Below are 18,023 nucleotides of genomic sequence, written 5' to 3'. Positions count from 1 at the left end.
GTCATTAGTAGGTCTTATTTGGCCCACCCTGTACTTTGCGTTCAGCTGTTTTGCTCATTTGCAAATTCTTACTAGTAAAAACTTATTCAGTCAAACCTTGCAACTTCCCCTCAAAATAAAATATCATTTTGCTCTCCCACTTTCCCCTACTTTGAAAGTTCTTTGGGTGCATGAACACCAAAACGTGATAATTTATAACAATTGTTACAAGCTATTTGCTTCATGAACAGCCATAAGTTCAAGCCATCTGTTCAATTAAAAACCAATTTACATAATTTGACCATTTCAAGTTTTGGACGTTTATTTTCAATGGAATCGAAGACCGTACATTTCTCTTATATTTAGTTGCTTTTTCCGCTTGCATAAAGGCACATTCTCTTTCTTTAAATATAATATTAATATTTAATTTAATTTATCATAAGAATTTTCATCTTGCAGTATGCTGATTTGTATTGGTATACGAATACAAAAAGATAAAATACATTTTATAAAATATATACTATACAGACATTTACATATATGTTTGTGCAACTATTAGTAGATCTGTTACACGCTGAAAATTACACACTGATTTACTTAAAACTATAAAAACTGTGTGTTTAAAAACTAAAGCAACAAACAAAATAAAAATTTTAGGAATTTGTGATTAGTAGTATGCGCACTCTTAAGGACTTACATAGTATATGTACATATATTAAGGGCTTTATGACGAGTAATTTATGCACAATGTATGTATGTGTGTGTATGTAAGTATGCGTATTAATATTAGCTTTAAACTTTGTTTAAATGGAAACTTAAACTTAAAGTGTGAATGATTAGAAAAAAATATGTTTACTATATTACAATATTTTCTTAAAATCCGGCAATTTAGCGCTTCACAGGCAGCAAGGCGCTACTTCAAAATACACTGTTTTATCAAAGATCATTGGTATGCAATTACATACATATCTACATATATAAGTATTCTATGTGTGGGTAAGTGGCAAAAATTCCTTTATGCAAAATTCCTGATGCAGGGCGTATTCCCAGAGCGAGTGGAGCAGAAGAGTTTTCTCTTGGCAAACTTTAATTTGTTCAATTTTTCTTTGTGACCTACGACAAAAAACAGTTATTCCATCTTTGGCCTTAAGTTTTGTTCGTGTGCCTGTAAGGAAACATTAAATTTTAGAATACAAATTTAGTCACAATAATAATTTCCCTGCATTTCACTCACTTTTTCGGCAATTCTAGTCAGATTTTCTGCGGTTGATTTCCCCGTCTGTTGCACCATGCCATGGAAGATTTTCACCTCACTTTGCGTTAACAGCTCATGTGGCGAACCGAACTCGACCACTTGGCCAGCATCCATAACCAGAACCTTATCGGAGTCCATAACAGTATTCAGGCGATGTGCGATTGTGAGTACAGTACAATTTTTGAATTTATTCCTTATTGTCATTTGGATGAGTGCATCCGTTTGGGGATCTACATTGGCTGTCGCCTCATCCAAGACCAAAATTCGGTTTTCACGCAATATGGCGCGTGCCAAACACACTAATTGACGTTGACCAACACTAAAATTAGCGCCTCCCTCGGAGATTTTACTTTGCAGACCACTGGGCAGCTCGGCGACGACGTGCTTCAATTTAACCTAAAAGCAAATAGAAATATTTTTTTAATAAAGCACAACTGTAGTTTCTTAAAACTACGACGCTACGCACCTCTTGAAGCGCCTCCCACAATTTGGCATCTGAATATTCATCGAATGGATCCAAGTTGTAACGCATTGTGCCCGAGAAGAGCACCGGCTCTTGTGGTATGATTGAGACTTTGCTGCGCAAATCATGTAAGCCCATGTCTTTGGTGTCACGTGAATCGATAATGATCGAGCCATCGTTGAAGGATAGCCTGAAGAGCGCATTGATCAGTGACGACTTGCCGGCACCAGTGCGTCCAACAATGCCAACCTTTTCACAGGGTTTGATCACAAAGTTCAGCGATTTCAGTACATATTCGGCCTTGGGATCAGGCAGGTAGCGTAAACTCAATTGATCGAAAACGATTTTACCCTCCTCCGGCCATGTTTTTGGTGGTTTCTTATCAGCTGGCGATTCCAATTCACCCTCCGGTTCGATATCTTCGTATTCCACTATGCGTTCTACTGCCGTCATGGTATTCTCCAGCTCAGCTGATTGACGCATACCCCACTGCACCATGCCCGTCATGCCCATGGCCTGTGTAATGGCCAAGCCGACATCGCCACCATTCTCCGGCGGGAAGAGGAAGAAACTCAAGGTTATAATGGCTATGTAGGCAATGCAACAGCAATCCAGCCAATAACCGAAGGCGCGTGATGTGGAAATGAATAAATAAAATGCGGAGCTATGCATGTCCTGGTAGTTATCAAATTCCCAGATGAGCACCCGCTGGGCGCCAAACGCGCGTATCGTCGGCAAGCCGGCGAGCGAGGCAGCCATATGCGAGTAGATTGGCGAGCGAGCTATGGTAAATAAAATACAAATTTTTATGACAGTTAATATTAGTCGATGCCTTAATGATGTTTTTTCCATTTGTTTTTTTTTTTCATACTGCTAAATCACTCAACTTACTTATTGCCTCCAGACGCTTGACGTCGCGCGAAGTCTTCAAGTAGAACGATCTCAAATAGTAAAATAGTACCGCCAATAAGGCCGTTGGTAAAAGAAAGAGTGGATTCACTATGCCAATCACAATCACGATACCGAAAAGTGAAAGGAATATCTGTATGACGTCCATCATAACCGATGGCAGTATCTCATCCACTTGACCCATATCTTTGGAGAAGCGATTCAATATGCGCCCAGAAGGGTTTATGTTGAAAAAGTACATGGCAGCGCGCGTTATGCCACGGAACATGGCATTGTGCAAATTAATGGAAGCCTTCATAGCAACATTGAAGAAGAGAAAACTACGCGCAAGCGTAATGACGATAGTGGCTATTGTGATAACGGTGAAAATATAAATGTCCAGAGTGTCGGCGTCCACGTCCCAACCGGCATCGCGAATCATTGTGGCAAATGTTGACCCCTCCGTGACGGCAGGTGCCGGTGGTAATGTAGTGGTGTCATTGAAACTAGCGTAAGGGATGGTAGCATTGACATTTTCCACTTCATTTCGTCCCTTTTTGGCGACCCTGTAATTTAAATAATTTAAATAATTTAAACATAGAACGGTTCTTCGCACAGCAGTAAAGTAGGCGCCTCCAACACTCACCAGTATGATAAGAACCAATCGCCTCCCGAAGCTAGTACCTGCGCCAATACGCAGAAGAATAGCATAACAAAGAAAGTGAAGAAGCCACCACCGGCTCTAAAATATTTCTGATACAGATCCAAACCGATTTTACCCTGCTCTTGTGTTTCCTGCTGGTGTATGGGCGTATCTTCGATATATGAGTCTGTTACGGAATTCAAAGATGCCTCGCTATTCCTACGATTGCTATACACTCTGCTGCTAGAGCGCGAGCGCGCTTTTTCCTCCAGCGCCTCCTCCTTCTCGGGGTCCGCTAACATTTTTGCGAAATCTAAACCAGACTCACGCAAATAATCATATGTGCCTACCGCACTCACTCTCCCCCTATCCATGATCACAATTTGATCAGCCTGCTGCAGGAATTGTAGCTGATGTGTGACCAGCACGACGATGTGATCTCTGAGAAAACCACGCATGCACTGATCGAAGAGGTGGCGGCCCACATGCGTGTCCACTGCACTCAATGGGTCGTCAAGGAGGTATATTGAGGTCTGGCGATAGACAGCACGCGCCAAACTTATACGCGCCTTCTGACCACCCGAAAGCGATGCGCCACGCTCGCCCACTATAGTCTTGTCACCATATGGCAGTAGTTCAAAGTCACGTTCCAGCGCGCACTTTTTCACCACTTGCTGATAGCGGCGGCGATTCATCGGTTGGCCGAAGAGTATATTCTGACGTACGGTGCCGGTGAAGAGCCAAGGTTCTTGCGAGGCATAGGAGAAAGTGCCGTTCACTTCAATGGTGCCCGACTCGGGGCGCAATTCGCCGAGAATGCTTTGTACTACACTAAGAAGTGAACATTTAATCAGATTAATTCAACGTATTTAATGGAAGTTCAGCTAACCTCGATTTGCCCGAACCCACCGGTCCAATGATGGCAACCAGTGTGCCTGGCTGGACACGCAAATTCACATTGTCCAAGGTATATTCGGCCGCGTTGCGATCCCATTTGGCCTTCACGTTGCTCAATATAATACCGGCCTCCGACAATGTGGCATGTCCATTAGAGGCAAATGCCTTTTCAATCTCATTACCATTCAGCGCCTTTTCATCGTCCTTAAGCACAGTGGATTGATTACTGCCAGGATAGTTAGGATTATCAGAGGACTTGTCGACAATGTCAGTCTCTTCATACAGCATAAACTTTTGTATACGCTTAATGGATACTATAGCCTCGGCCACTTGCGAAATACCTACAGAAGTGGAAAATAAATATGAAATGTGATTAAGTCCTTAAGTATCTCTACAATACCTTGTGGAAAGAAGACCGTCATGGTGCTACGCAAAATGTTATAATATGCCGTGATGACGAAAGCCTTCTCGGGCGTCAGCACCTTTTGCAACAATACATAACCGACCAAGCTAAGAAAGACGGAAACGCGCGTCAGAAACATGATGAACGACAACAGCACGCCACGTATATACGACACTTTTCGTATAGCGTTGATTTCCTTTTTGCGTGCATAGGCTACCATCTTGCCGAATGGTATCTCCCACGCGTACATCTTGATCACCTGTATGCCCGAGATAATTTCATTCATCATACGGACGCGCTCATCTGTGCGCAAAGCGGTACGCAAGCGTAACACTGACGTCTTCTTGCCCAACCAACCTTGAAGTGGAATAAACAGCAGCATGAAGGCGACACCGAAAGACGCCGCAACACCAATCTATGTTTGCAAAACGATGAAGTTTAAGAGTTTAGTGAGTTTAAGTGTTCAAATACATTTATACTCGTATCGCACTGTAAACTCACCTCTATAGACATCAAATAAGTGATAAAGATCGTTTCCAGTGGACCTATCCAAAGGTAGTGCACAAATATCATTGCTAAATCTAAGCGACCCACATCGTTCGATATCAAATTCACCACCTGGCCGGCTGTTGTCTCGCCCAAGGCCGTTCGACTCAAACGCAGCGCCTTCCGATAAATCATACTGCACATGGCCACTCGTATCTTCATGCCCGTGTGCATGGTGCCCAACATGTATGGATGCATTATGAACACATTTACAGCACTGCAGAATATCACCCCTGCTGCATACAGATATGCGGTGTTAATGTTGTCGCCACCTTGTGAGTAGTAGGCAATCAGTCCCAGCAGAAATAAGGGTTGCAATGCTCTATAAGAAAGTTGACCAGATTGTCAGGAGTAAAAAAAATTGCTTGTTCGTATATTCATTTACCTTAAACCCAATTCCAGTACAAGTAGTACGAGACCTAAGAGTGCAAAACGGCAACCGAAAACACGGGTTGTGACTCTCAGCAGACTAGGGCCGCTCTTCGATGTGGACTTGCGCTTCAATTCTTCTTCCCATAATGAGCTCAAATCATTGCCTAGCGTTTCTGCAATGAGAAAAAATATAAAAATATTTGAGAAATATTTGAGGAATCCAATTAAATAATAATAAAAAAATAATTTAATATATTGGAGGTTATAGAAATGTATAAGTCACAACTCAGGAGAGTCCAAAACGAATAATACGCTTTAGGTTAATACCTTCAAATAGCAGAATGGGCGTGCGTATAAAATGGAATCGAGCTGCATAAATGAAATTAAGGAGCCAAATGAATTAAGAAAACGTGTAGTATTATTTAGAAAGTAGTATGAATCGGACGGCCTCGGTAGTCTAGCGTAAGTCCACTAGCCTGCCATCCTAGAGGTTGTGGGTTCGAATCCCTCGTAAAGCACGGTCCTCGCACCTTTCCAAATTTACCTGCTTTCGCTGTTTCTAAAACAAAAACAAATCTCATTCCTCAAACCCAAAAACTGATGCTTTCCATCCTTACTTCCGCACAATAGTCAGCGTATTAGTTGCATTGTGGCTGCTAAAACAAGCAAAAACAAACAGTTACACATTGCGTCAGTGGCGCCAGCAAGAGGAAGCGGGCGACCGCGGTAATAGCGCAGACACACCAAAATTAGTGAAGCTCTCAACTATCCCTGTGCGATCCTTCTGCCAGAAAAATCTGAAACACAGATGGCGCTCCAAACAGCAAGAAGACGTTGTTCCGACGCAACGACGGGTAGGCATTTCCACCACTTAGGACTGATAGCAGCAGGCTAATCAGGTAATCAGAAATCAAATAGATTAACGAAACCAACGCAAGACAAGTCTTGTCGAGGCCCTATGCTCCCGAGAGGAGTGAACAAGGAGAAAAAAATAAAAAGAATATCGGACACTCCGTATGAGGTTATAGTACCTAGCTCTATAATAATGATAGACGGATACGAATGATCGAGTGGGTTGGTGCGTAACTATCATTCGGAAGTACGTAGATTTGATTTTGTCCGTGCATGAAACACCGATTTATAAAAAAAAGTTGTTTCTAATAGCGGTCGCCCCTTAGCAGGCAATGGCAAACCTGCGAGTGTTTTCCTACCATGAAAAATGTCCTTATAAAAAACTATCCGCAGTTCGGAGTAACACACCACTGTATAAGTCTCTACGGATACACCTCTGAAAATAATAAAAACAAAATAAATACAGCGTTTAATCATTATTTTAGAACAGCAGCTGAATTACTAATGGAAACACCAACAGAAGCTGTAAGAGTCGAAGCGCGCTACAACAACTTTCGTTGGCTACTCCGAAGTCGAACCGCAAAGCTGGCAGCAAAATCAATCCCAACGGTGTCGCATCCTCTACATAATGACTTTTGGAAGCGCATAACTAATCGATCAGTCAAAACTATAAAGGCACCTGCAGCATTGCGGCTATATCTAAATATCTACTGGACACGCATACGCCAATTCCCCCTAAACCATCAGACACATTTAGAACAAACAAAAACATTTCAATAGATATCTCACTGAATACTTTCCACAAAAATAACACCTCACAAGAAGTTGCCAACAAAATATTCCTAACATATACAACAAACTGTAAAACTGATACTCTTTACTCGAAGAATCACCGTCTTATGTTGTTGTAGAACAACGTATGGACGGAATCTTCCAAACAATCCATCAAGCTCTCCTTCCACCAAAAGCTGGTATTTTCAACGCCGCACTAGCAGCAAATAATTTTGCCGTTCCCCATGTAGCCAAAATCAAGAAACGGGCCGTCATATTCTCGAACAGCTTGAGTGTGCTAAAATCACTAATAAATATGTATAAACACTGAAGCGCACCGATATTTAATGGGAAGAATAAATGGACAAAAGGAAATTAAACTAATATGGAAACCAGGTCATATGGAAATAACACCAATGAGCTAGCGAACAAATCTGCGAAACAAACTTTTAACATCGCACTCGTAACGGAGAGCCCTTGCTTAACCACTGTCATGACAAACTTCCATAGATCGTATCTGAGAACATTAAGAGATAGCTTGTGGGAATCGTCAACCTGTTTCTTAAGGGCCCGCAACTTCAGATGCGAACGATCAAACTATCACAAAGATCTCTCACGCGAAAAGTGCATCACAATAGCTAGAATAAGAGTAGGTGTAATAAAATTCATATCTGAGCGCTACTGCAGCCGTGTAACCCCACGAGAATGCAGGTGGTGTAATACACTTCTTAACTGCTCCATCTCGAACTACAGCAGCAATCTAACTACAATTCTAGACTGCAGCAAGGAAAAAACAACACAATCTGCTGCACGCTTGCGAGGCGAAATGATTCAGTAACCGAGCCTCCTAAACATATTTTATAAATTAATTTGTAAAGTGTAAATGTAATAATAATAATAATTGCACGACTGCGCCACCTAGCATAGGTTTTAGGTAAACATAAATACCAAAACCAAGAATGATAGAAAGAAGATTGCGCCCATCAGAGAGTGCGTGACGTCACGTTTGCTCTTCGCAATAAATTTAGTGCTTTTTTATACCGAAAATGCGAAAATTTTGAAGTTTCGTGTTTGTTTCTTTTTTTTTAATTTAAAGCTACCGAAATTTAAGTTAAAAACAAACTGTATTATTATACAAAAGAAGGTTAAAAACGGGCGCTCTGAGAAGATTTTAGTGCTAATCAAAATTAGTTGGTTCTTATAAAATTTGATATTTTGAAAGTGTGAATTTAATTGTTTGTTCCTTTTAAGGTTATGCAAGAATATTAAATGTCCCTCTCTCAACTCTTCTTAAGATTTAAAACCTTTTTACACATTTTAAAAGGCGTTTGAATTTACTGAATGCGGATTAAAACCATAGATGTGTAATCGTTTCGTCCGGTCCTCAATCCTTAGTGGAACATAGGACATCAAGAGGTGTATTCATTGTAAAAATAAGCCACAAAATACCAGAAAATACTAAAGAAGCCATACTGACATGTTTACAAAAAGAGTACCTTATTTAGTTATATAACCTCAAATATAGCAAATAAGTCGTTCCCTTAACAAAAGAGTCTCGCTTAACAAAAAAAAAAACGCACATTCTAAAGACAATTTGTCACGCATACAAAGTTCTTTAGGTGATTCAATAAAAATTTGCGATTTTATTATCTTTAAATGGGCATTTTAGTGCGTTTTTATATCGAAAGCTAGACAACACTGCAAGATTGCGAGAGAGAGATTTGACTGCTAAAGCAGAAGAACACCAACAACACCTGCAATCGCGGGCAATGTCACCAGATGTTAAAAAAGAGTAAAGCTAAATAAAACTGAGTGACTTATTTAACTAATTATTAAAATGTATTAAATGTATATTTTACAAAATTATAAACATTACATTTTAATTAGAGCAGGCTAAAAAAATATCATGAAGAAAGAATTAAAACTCTGAGACTAAATAACAAAAAAAAATGCTAAATTAAGTTACGAAAATGGTAATCTGGCCATACTGGTGCTAAAATCACTTGTCAAATTCGCTGAGAGCAAAGTAACGGGACCACGATAGGCGCCATCTCATTATTCTTTCCATCATGTACCAAAACTGAGTTCTCCGAGCCAAAACCAGTTAGGTATCACAACTTTTGTTTACTAAATTTTTTCTTGTATACAGGGTAGTTCAAAAACAGCAAGTTTAAATAGGTACCTATAGAAAACCAACCAGATCTGTTTCCTTCCCAAAATTCGTTTGGAATTTTGTTATGGGGGGTGTGGTGTAGGCAGCTTTTAGTTTCATCAAATACGTAGAATCTCGTGACACTTTGTTATTAATACTAGGCCTCTTCTTTTCGCCAAGCGTTAGCAAGTGGCGAATAGATGAAGCAACTGGTATAAATGAGCATATCTTGGCAGCGCTGCAATAGAGCTGCCTATAATTACATTCGTTTGTAAGGCAGTGAGTTATACTAATATAGTTTTATAAGGGATAACCACACTCGCTAGCGGCAGATATTGCTCGATAACTTGCTTTCACATGCAAATTTTTCGTCAATTTAACCGAGCGGAGAGATAGCGAGCAGAGAAGTGGCGAATAGAAGAGGCCTACTCTTTTTTACTGGATCTAAAACTACGATGGATATAGAACTAAAGCACGAAAGACTTTTCTACTCGTACCATCATCAATAAGTAATTCTCGGAACTTTTTCACGAAACCGATTTATTTTATTTATTTTTTTTTATTAATAAAAGTATTGACAGATTTTTTATATCTCCAAGCATACGGTTACCTAAAAAATTAATATCGACTTCAAATTGTTTTCACTGGCCTATGTGTATGCCTACTATGTACATAAATATATACAGAGGTATTTATATATATATTTACTGAGAAGGAGTAGCACTGTTGTGATATGGTCATCAAAAAATATGGAACATATGTAGGTGTGTATGTTTGTATATATTTGCGCATACAGATTTTGATTGAAAAAAAGCAATATTTAAAAGGTCGATGACTGTAGAAGAATCGTCGTCATCTGAGCTCACATGTACGTGGACTTATACATACATGACTATGTAAATCTGGGCCCATTTATGTATGTTTTTTTTATTTTTATTTATTTTATATTCTACTCATACCTACATACGCAGATTGCTATACGTTACTAGTAATAAAGAACCATAAATTCAAAATCGCTATCAACAGCGATTGGGAATATTTCCATACCTAGGTATACATATTTAGCTTTTGATTAACGGGGGGCGTACGGATTCATTAATACTTACCACACATTAATGTAAACGAAGAAGATGCGTATACAAATTTTATTAATTTGCGGCCTCTGCGGTTAGAAAAAACTATGTATGTGTTAGCTGCGATTTCGCTTCTTTTTATTTTAAGTGCTTTGTTTACTAGCCGACTAATTTGCGAAAACAAATTGTGTAAATCTGTATTACCTATGCAAACGAACTATGATACATAGATGACTTGCGAAGTTACCTTTATGAGCTTCAACGCTAATTTGACTGTCGCTACACCAAAGCAGAACTAGCAAAATTTGGGTAGTTGACTCAATCACCAACAATTGCGTCCACATACTGTAGCTAATTTACATTTTTTCTGTATTCAATATCAATATATCGTCCCCTTTCTGTGTTAACCTCGTAACTTCATTTTTATCGAAATTGAGATTTTTAGTGAAAAACACTCCTTAGCACTCCTGTTACGTAAAACAAAACATACAATGTTCATAATGATTATAGAATTTTTTTCAGAGCGTTTCGATTTTTCTCGTATCTACATGTTCAATCAATTCAATTCAAAAACCTCGTATCTACTAATATAAGTATCGTATCAAATAAGTTATAACTTTTCATAGAAGTTAAGTAACTCTAAACATTTTTATCGATTTACTGAAAATTGTGATTTTGTAGATGTTAGGTTAACACAGAAAGGGGTCGATATGTATAATATATGTAAGATTAAGTGCGCACTTGCCACTCTTGCAACTAGTGCATCAGTTTTTCTGTGCCAGGCAGAATTCTAGAAGAAAATTCTAAGGAAAATTTTGACAAAATATTATTCTCCATCAATTCCAATCAAAGAAACTTTATATGAATTTTATATAAAATATTTGGGATTTTTAACAATAATTTTTTACTAAAACAAATTTGGATGATTAATTTGGCACTACCTATATGTACTTGCTGATGGAAGCCTATAAAATGAAATACATACCTAAAGTGTTTTTTATTAATTATTAATAGCGGACGCCCCTCGACAGGCAATGTCAAACCTTCGAGTGTATTTCTGCCATGAAAAAGCTACTCATGAAAAATATCTGCCGTTCGGAGTCGTCACGAAACAGTAAGTTTCTCCATTTTGAGGAACAACATCAAGACGCACGCCACAAATAGGAGGAGGAGCTCGGCCAAACACCCAAAAAGGGTGTACGCATTTGCATATACACAGTGCCGGTGAAAATAATAGCACCAAAACAAGCAGCTCACTTTATTTCACAGTAAAACTTGACTAAAAGGAATTTGGTTTGCAATTACTTTTCTCTTGTCTTACTGACAGTCTCTCTGATTTGGGAGAGCAAAAAACAAGAACAGAATTAAAATGATAACGGTTCTTCTCAAAAGAAGCAAAATTGAAAGGGGAATGCAAAATAGCGCGGTAAAAATAATAGCACCAAGCACATGTTTTTGTTAGAGAAAGTGATTTTTCAAAAAACAAAACAGATAAAACATCCAATTAATATCTGTTTTTCAATTATTTAAAAAATACTTGAGCGTGAGAAATGAGAAAAAAATGCGGAGGTTAAAAAGAACATAAATATTGCTGCATCTGTTGAAACCATTCGCACTTGACTGAGAGAAAATAATTTTAACGCTTAGAGTCCGAGAAAAGTTCCGCTTTTGACCATTAAACACGCAGCTAAATGCATGAAATTTGCTAAACAACACTCCAATTGGCCAGTGGGAAAGCGGAGAAACATATTGTGGACAGGTAAGAGCAAAATCGTGTTGTATGGAGGGGTTTGTTCTCGCAGTTACATTAGGAGACCACCAAATGAAGAGGATAGACCGATATACACGAAAAAAACCATTAAACAGTATTATGATATGTGTGTGATTTTCCTATTATGGAATAGTATGAAGAGTCATTGGATTAGAACGATCATGGATCAGCACGTCTTCGTCGATATCCAGCAAAATGTAATGCTACCATGTGCAGAGGATGAAATGCTTTTAAAGTGAGTCTTCCAGCAGGACAATGACCCCAAGCACACGAGCAAAAAGGCTAAAAAATGGTTTGGGGACAACACCATCAACGTCATTGAATGGCCCCACAGTATCCAGATCTCAACCGAATTGAGAATTTGTGGCCTGATGTTAAAAAATCACTACACACTTGCAATCCAACTAGTAATGTGGCCCTTTGGATGATTGAAAGGAGAGTTGGAAGAGAATTACTAGATGCCAGTATTTAGTGGATTCTAGGCCAAGTCGCTGTGCGGCCGTAATTGCCAATAAAGGACACTCAAAGTGGCAGCACCATAAAATTCAGATGGCAATGCTATAAAATTTGTTTGTTGGTTAGACTTGTCTTAAAACTACTTGCATTGATACCTGTGCTATAGAGCTTATGTCTATTTTTTAATAAATTTCTTTTTTTAATACAAAGGAGTGACAAGGCCCTGTTAAAATGAGTGTTGCATACAAACAATCAACGGCCTTACCAATGAATTGCCATAAAAGAGGTTGTCTGTAAAGTCGGTTTACTGACGATAGTTTAACGTGACAGCGTCATAAGAAAATACTGATGGAATGGTTGCAATTTTCAAAACAAAATTTTAATTTTATTTGTTTGATAGATATTTTGTATGGATATAGAGGAGGAGGTAAATGGAATTGCAATGGAATAGGTCAAGTTACATTTACACATCATCGATTTGCCTTTTTCAAGACACTTTACACTCGAAACACTCCCTTTCATTTCCTACTTTTTCTATCATCGTCCTATTCTCAACAGAGAAATGGTTCATTACCATGCACACAGGAAGAAGGCATATGCAAATACAAGTATGTGAATTTATATACAAATGCGCATATACATACATATATATGCTCACTCAAGTAGGACAGAGCCAGATGTCGAACGTTGCCGAACGCGGCGGCCGATTGTGCTCTTTGTCGTTCGTTATGCGCTCTCGCTTGCAGTTCAAGCACATTAGCTTACAATTGCTTGCGTACGGAATAGATTCGTATATTTGATATGTCCATATGACTTGTATGCATCTTTACATGTAGATTTGTTCTTTTTGAAAATTGCGCGAAATTGTATATGTATATGCATGTTTATATACATATATTAGTATACAACATATCTTATATGGTATATGGTAAATATTACCATACATTTTTCCTTCATATATAATAAAAAAATTAATAATAATAACATTAAAACAACAGGTATTATTAACAAACTTGGTTTTATTTTAAATTCTTCAAGTAAATCAAATTAATAATAATAATAAGAAGGCATATCGTCCCCTTAGTATAACAATAGCCTATGTGCTCATAGGCTATTATTTTTTTATTGAATTTTTGGATTCTCCATCGTCGATTTTATATGTGGTCAAAATTTGGTCAAATTCTAGTTCCACAAAGTGGGTCAAAACGTCAGTCAAAAAATAATAAATACTTACAGACATAACGAGATTTGAGTGAGAGCTACTTTCGACAAAAAGTTTGAAATTCATTTTCTCAAAACATCAAAAAATTTATAGGCTATTTTAATACTAAGGGGACGATATGCAAATACAAATACGAAAATTTATATATGTACATATGCGCATATACATACATATATACGCTCACTTAAGTAGGAGAGAGCAAGATGTCGAACGTTGCCGTTCGTTTGCTTTGTTCGTTCCGCGCTTTCGCTTGCAGTTCATTCAAGGTAACACTAATGAGCAGGGTAACGACACATTTTTTGGTGCGTGCAGCCGGCTAAATCGAATTATAAGACGTTATCACGTCAAAAAAGCAACTGGTAAAAAATCAATCATTTTGCGAGAGAAGCACCTGCATGAAAGCTGTAGCTAAAAAGCTATGTGGGAAGTCTTGCGGTTAAAGCCATTGTATCATCTATTCCAAAGTTGTATTCCAATCTTGGTCACAATTTGCGCACGTTATATTTAATGTAAGAGGTCATAAAACAATGCCACGTTTACAGAGATTTTTCCCCGAAGACAAACTGTAACTAATTACATTAATGCACGCTTTACAATACCCTTGAGAAAGTTTCGCATGACCGGCAAATTGATTTTCACGGCTTTCAAAATTTTCAGCGAGCATAGAAATGTCATGAAAATTCCAAAGTAATCAGCGACTAGTCCCTTGCGCGAGTATAAAAGATGGCCTCGAATGAGCCAAATACTTATACAATCACGCTCGATACGAATTAGTAAAAACAATGTTAAAGTGAATATTCGCCCAATTATAAAGGGTTTTTCAATAACAGCTATTATTTTGAATAGTCCGAGACCATCGAGAGATGGTTAACGATTTTCCATGGCCGGAAATGGATGGTATTGATCTGGACAACGTTTATTTTCAACAAAACGGCGCTACGTGCCACACAAGCAACGAAACCATTTATCTTTTACGGGAAAAGTTTCCGGGCCGTGTTATCTCTCGAAGAGGTGGAGGAGGTGGCCACCGAGTTCTTGTGATTTAACACCTCGTGACTTTTTTCTTTGGGGTCACGTGAAAGAGAAGGTCTACGCCAATAGCACAGGGTCAATTCAAGACCTCAAAAATGGAGTTCGTGAGGCTATCGAGGACATAGGCCAGCCACTTTGCAATTCGGTTATGGAAAATTTCATGAAAAGGATATTGCCTTGTAACGTGGTCGTGGTGGTCATCATTTGCCTGATGTTATTTTCCACTATTAACGGCATACCTTCCTCTTTTTAAGAAAAATAAACATCCGATCATCTATATTAAAAAATCGCATTTTTCTTTGAATATCAAAATAAAACCTCTTATTGGAAAACCCTTTATTAGTCATCCTTTTTACACTAATCGGAAGGTAGTCTTACAAAGAGTACTTTAGAACTACTCTCTTTAATATGGCTCAACTTTCCTACATGGCTTGTTTACGTTGAACTTTGATGTACCATAACTGCCATGAGTTTGCAGATTTTACTGATAGTTTACCCAGTTAGAGTTGGATGCACCAAGAAATTTGCCAACATCTCAATGAGGAAAAATCACCAAATGTTGAATTGATGCGAATAATCTTTATGGCGAAATTTTATTACCCACATTAAATATAAATGAATATGCATACATACATGAGCAAATACGACACCCTCTACCAGCCTTAAAGTATTTACCATTTAAGCGGATTTTATCTGCATGCTTATGTACATAAACTTATTTGTATATGTATGTGTGCATGTGTATAGGCAACGATGAAATTGGTAACAACAGCCATGCTGAGTGTAAACATCACATCGCATCACATCTTATACTTATATAATTTGTAGACGCTTAATGACCGGCAATAAGAGATAGAATTACAGGTACATGCTTGATAATTCTTCATTGCAATGCGATTTCACAATAATTTCTTATAATGCTTTATTCTGCTTACTGGCATCAAAATATTAAAAAATATCTTTTTGCGTCCCAGCAGACTAATGATCCGACGGGCATACGATGGAAGGAGATAGCGATTATTTTCCGAATAAAATGGTTTGCTGTGGTCGAAAACAGTATTGCCATTTTAAGCATTACGACAATATCGAGATATAATGATACTTATATAAAAACATACATACATACATTTGTATGTACGCATTAGAAACTCGATACTTGCGACACAATTTTTGTTTTTCATTGCGTACTCAGTACTTGCGGCTATAGAAAATTTTTACTCGATACTTGCAACATCTCTTTTTTTTGCCTTTCTCTTTTGCTATTTTTACGTTGCATTTTTGAGAATAAAACTCAAGGAAGGACCGCCGATGTCATTCTGCTAATGACATTTTTTGCATTGAATTCAACTGATTTAGGGGAAGTATTGTCTAATTCATTTGGTGACGAATTAAAAGGGGGAATTTCCATTAATGCATTGACTAAAAACTTTCACGTGTATAGAGCAACAATAACACGTATTAAAAAAATTAACAACCCATAAAGTAGTGTGTTACGCGATCTGCATCCGGTCCAGGTAAAAGGAAAGCTCTTACGGTTTCTGAGTTTCCAAAAATGGAAAAAGCGTTGTTCAATTGGTTTGCGGATCAAAGGGCCAAAAACTTGCCAATTACAAATGATATACGAAAAGAGAAAGTCAAGTTATTGCATACTAAAATTCAGGAAAAGCCTGGAGGCAAAGCATACCCCATATACCATTGGTGTGACGACACCTTTGAAAATATTTCTGGCATTTTGATTTCAAAAAACAAAATAAAACATATGCGATATTTCAAATTTTAAAATTTATTTATTTATAAATATTTCAAATTATTGCCTAAATTACTTGATTGAATAAATTCAGGGAACCTTATGATGTGGCGGATGAACCATTCGCTTAGTTGCAACAACATAAAACCCTACCCAAAAATGTTGTATAGAGCGCTGTTTGTGAACCGCTGGATAGTTATACTTGTATTGTACAAATATTTGTGTAATTCCGGAAGTGCATAGGTTCGAAATCTTGGGCACGAAGCACTAATAAGAGCTTTTCTGCCATGGATTTCGTCTATGTTGTACTCCATTATTGTATAGGTGAGAAACACGTCTGTAAAATTGTTATTCATGGAATGCTGAAGCAGATTTTATTTTGCAGGAATTCATCAAAGATAAACTTAATACTTTACACTCTGTACTCCTTTTGTGCTCAAATTTAATACTCACCATCATAGTATGGTTTTCCAGCACCTTATTTCATTTTTTTAATTAAGTCTTCCGCAGAGTTCACAGGAAAACACGATTTAAGAAACCCTGTCCCCATTTGCTGCCCCGGTGCAATAGTTTCAATATTTGCCCATTGCCTTTTTTTGGCAAAAAGTGTTTCCGGACATCAGGGAACATCCAAATTTGCCCTTGCAAAATAGAAAGTAAGTCCTCAAATGCTATTCGTAACTTTTCTTATCCAAAACGGCTCCTAAATTTCGGACAAATTAATCATTTTGCTACTGGTATTAATCTGAAATACGAAAAACTAAAATGTTTTTCTCATGGCGGTTGCCTTTCGGCAGAAAATGACAAATATTCGAGTGTATTTCTGCCATGAAAAAGCTTCTCATAAAAAACCATCTGCCGTTCGAGGCAGCATAACACTGTAGGTCCGTCCTTCCATTTGTGAAAACATCGAGACGCACAACACAACGCGTAAAGGCCATAATAAAGATTCACATCACTCAAAATCATTTATTTTCTTATTTAGTAAAAAAGTTAATCAAGAACAAAATTGGATGATTAATTTTACGCCACTTTGTATAACGAAAACAAAACACATACGCCAACTCAGAACCGAGTGTTTTTAATCAAAAAATCGTCCAATTTTATGATGTTGATTTTAAATTTGCCATACCCGCATTGGAATCGCTTGGTCACTGTATAAAAGTGCATCTCGTGAAATACCTACATATAAAAACTATAAAGCTTGCCTACATATTTTCATTTGTGTGCAAGTGCATGTGCATGTCTATACAAAGAAATATATATATATATGTATGTATGTAGAAAAAAAATGTTATATATATCTTCCCTTCTTTTCATATGCATCATTTTTATTGTGATTTTCTTGCGTTGGAAGTAAAGAATAAAACGAAAAGCATAACAGCATTTAGAAACAAACCAATTGAGTTCAATTAAATAATTCTCTACAAATACATAGTAGGAATATCATCAACAACAACAATTATGAATATTCAGTAAAGAACAGTCGAGCATTCTGCGA

General features: G+C 37.7%; 1 protein-coding gene across 17 annotated transcripts in view; it reads right to left on the bottom strand.

Annotated features, from left to right (window-relative positions):
• Positions 1–272: 272 nt before the first annotated feature.
• LOC128867611 (probable multidrug resistance-associated protein lethal(2)03659) overlaps positions 273–18,023 on the bottom strand; it is a 58,206-nt gene continuing 40,455 nt past the window's right edge. For all 17 annotated transcript variants that reach the window (XM_054109090.1, XM_054109053.1, XM_054109046.1 and 14 more), the window contains 9 exons: positions 5,460–5,619; positions 5,030–5,396; positions 4,526–4,943; positions 4,118–4,466; positions 3,232–4,059; positions 2,589–3,151; positions 1,701–2,479; positions 1,214–1,630; positions 273–1,144 (listed from right to left, as the gene is read on the bottom strand). In XM_054109090.1, coding sequence (XP_053965065.1) covers positions 1,109–1,144; positions 1,214–1,630; positions 1,701–2,479; positions 2,589–3,151; positions 3,232–4,059; positions 4,118–4,466; positions 4,526–4,943; positions 5,030–5,396; positions 5,460–5,619 — 3,917 coding nt within the window. In that variant the 3' untranslated portion in view covers positions 273–1,108. The remainder of the gene's footprint in view (positions 1,145–1,213; positions 1,631–1,700; positions 2,480–2,588; positions 3,152–3,231; positions 4,060–4,117; positions 4,467–4,525; positions 4,944–5,029; positions 5,397–5,459; positions 5,620–18,023) is intronic.

The sequence above is a fragment of the Anastrepha ludens genome, chromosome 2 (genome assembly GCF_028408465.1).
Source record: "Anastrepha ludens isolate Willacy chromosome 2, idAnaLude1.1, whole genome shotgun sequence".
NCBI lineage: Eukaryota > Metazoa > Arthropoda > Insecta > Diptera > Tephritidae > Anastrepha > Anastrepha ludens.
The sequence above is the reverse complement of the archived record's forward strand: the minus strand, read 5'-3'. Positions and strand labels throughout refer to the sequence as shown.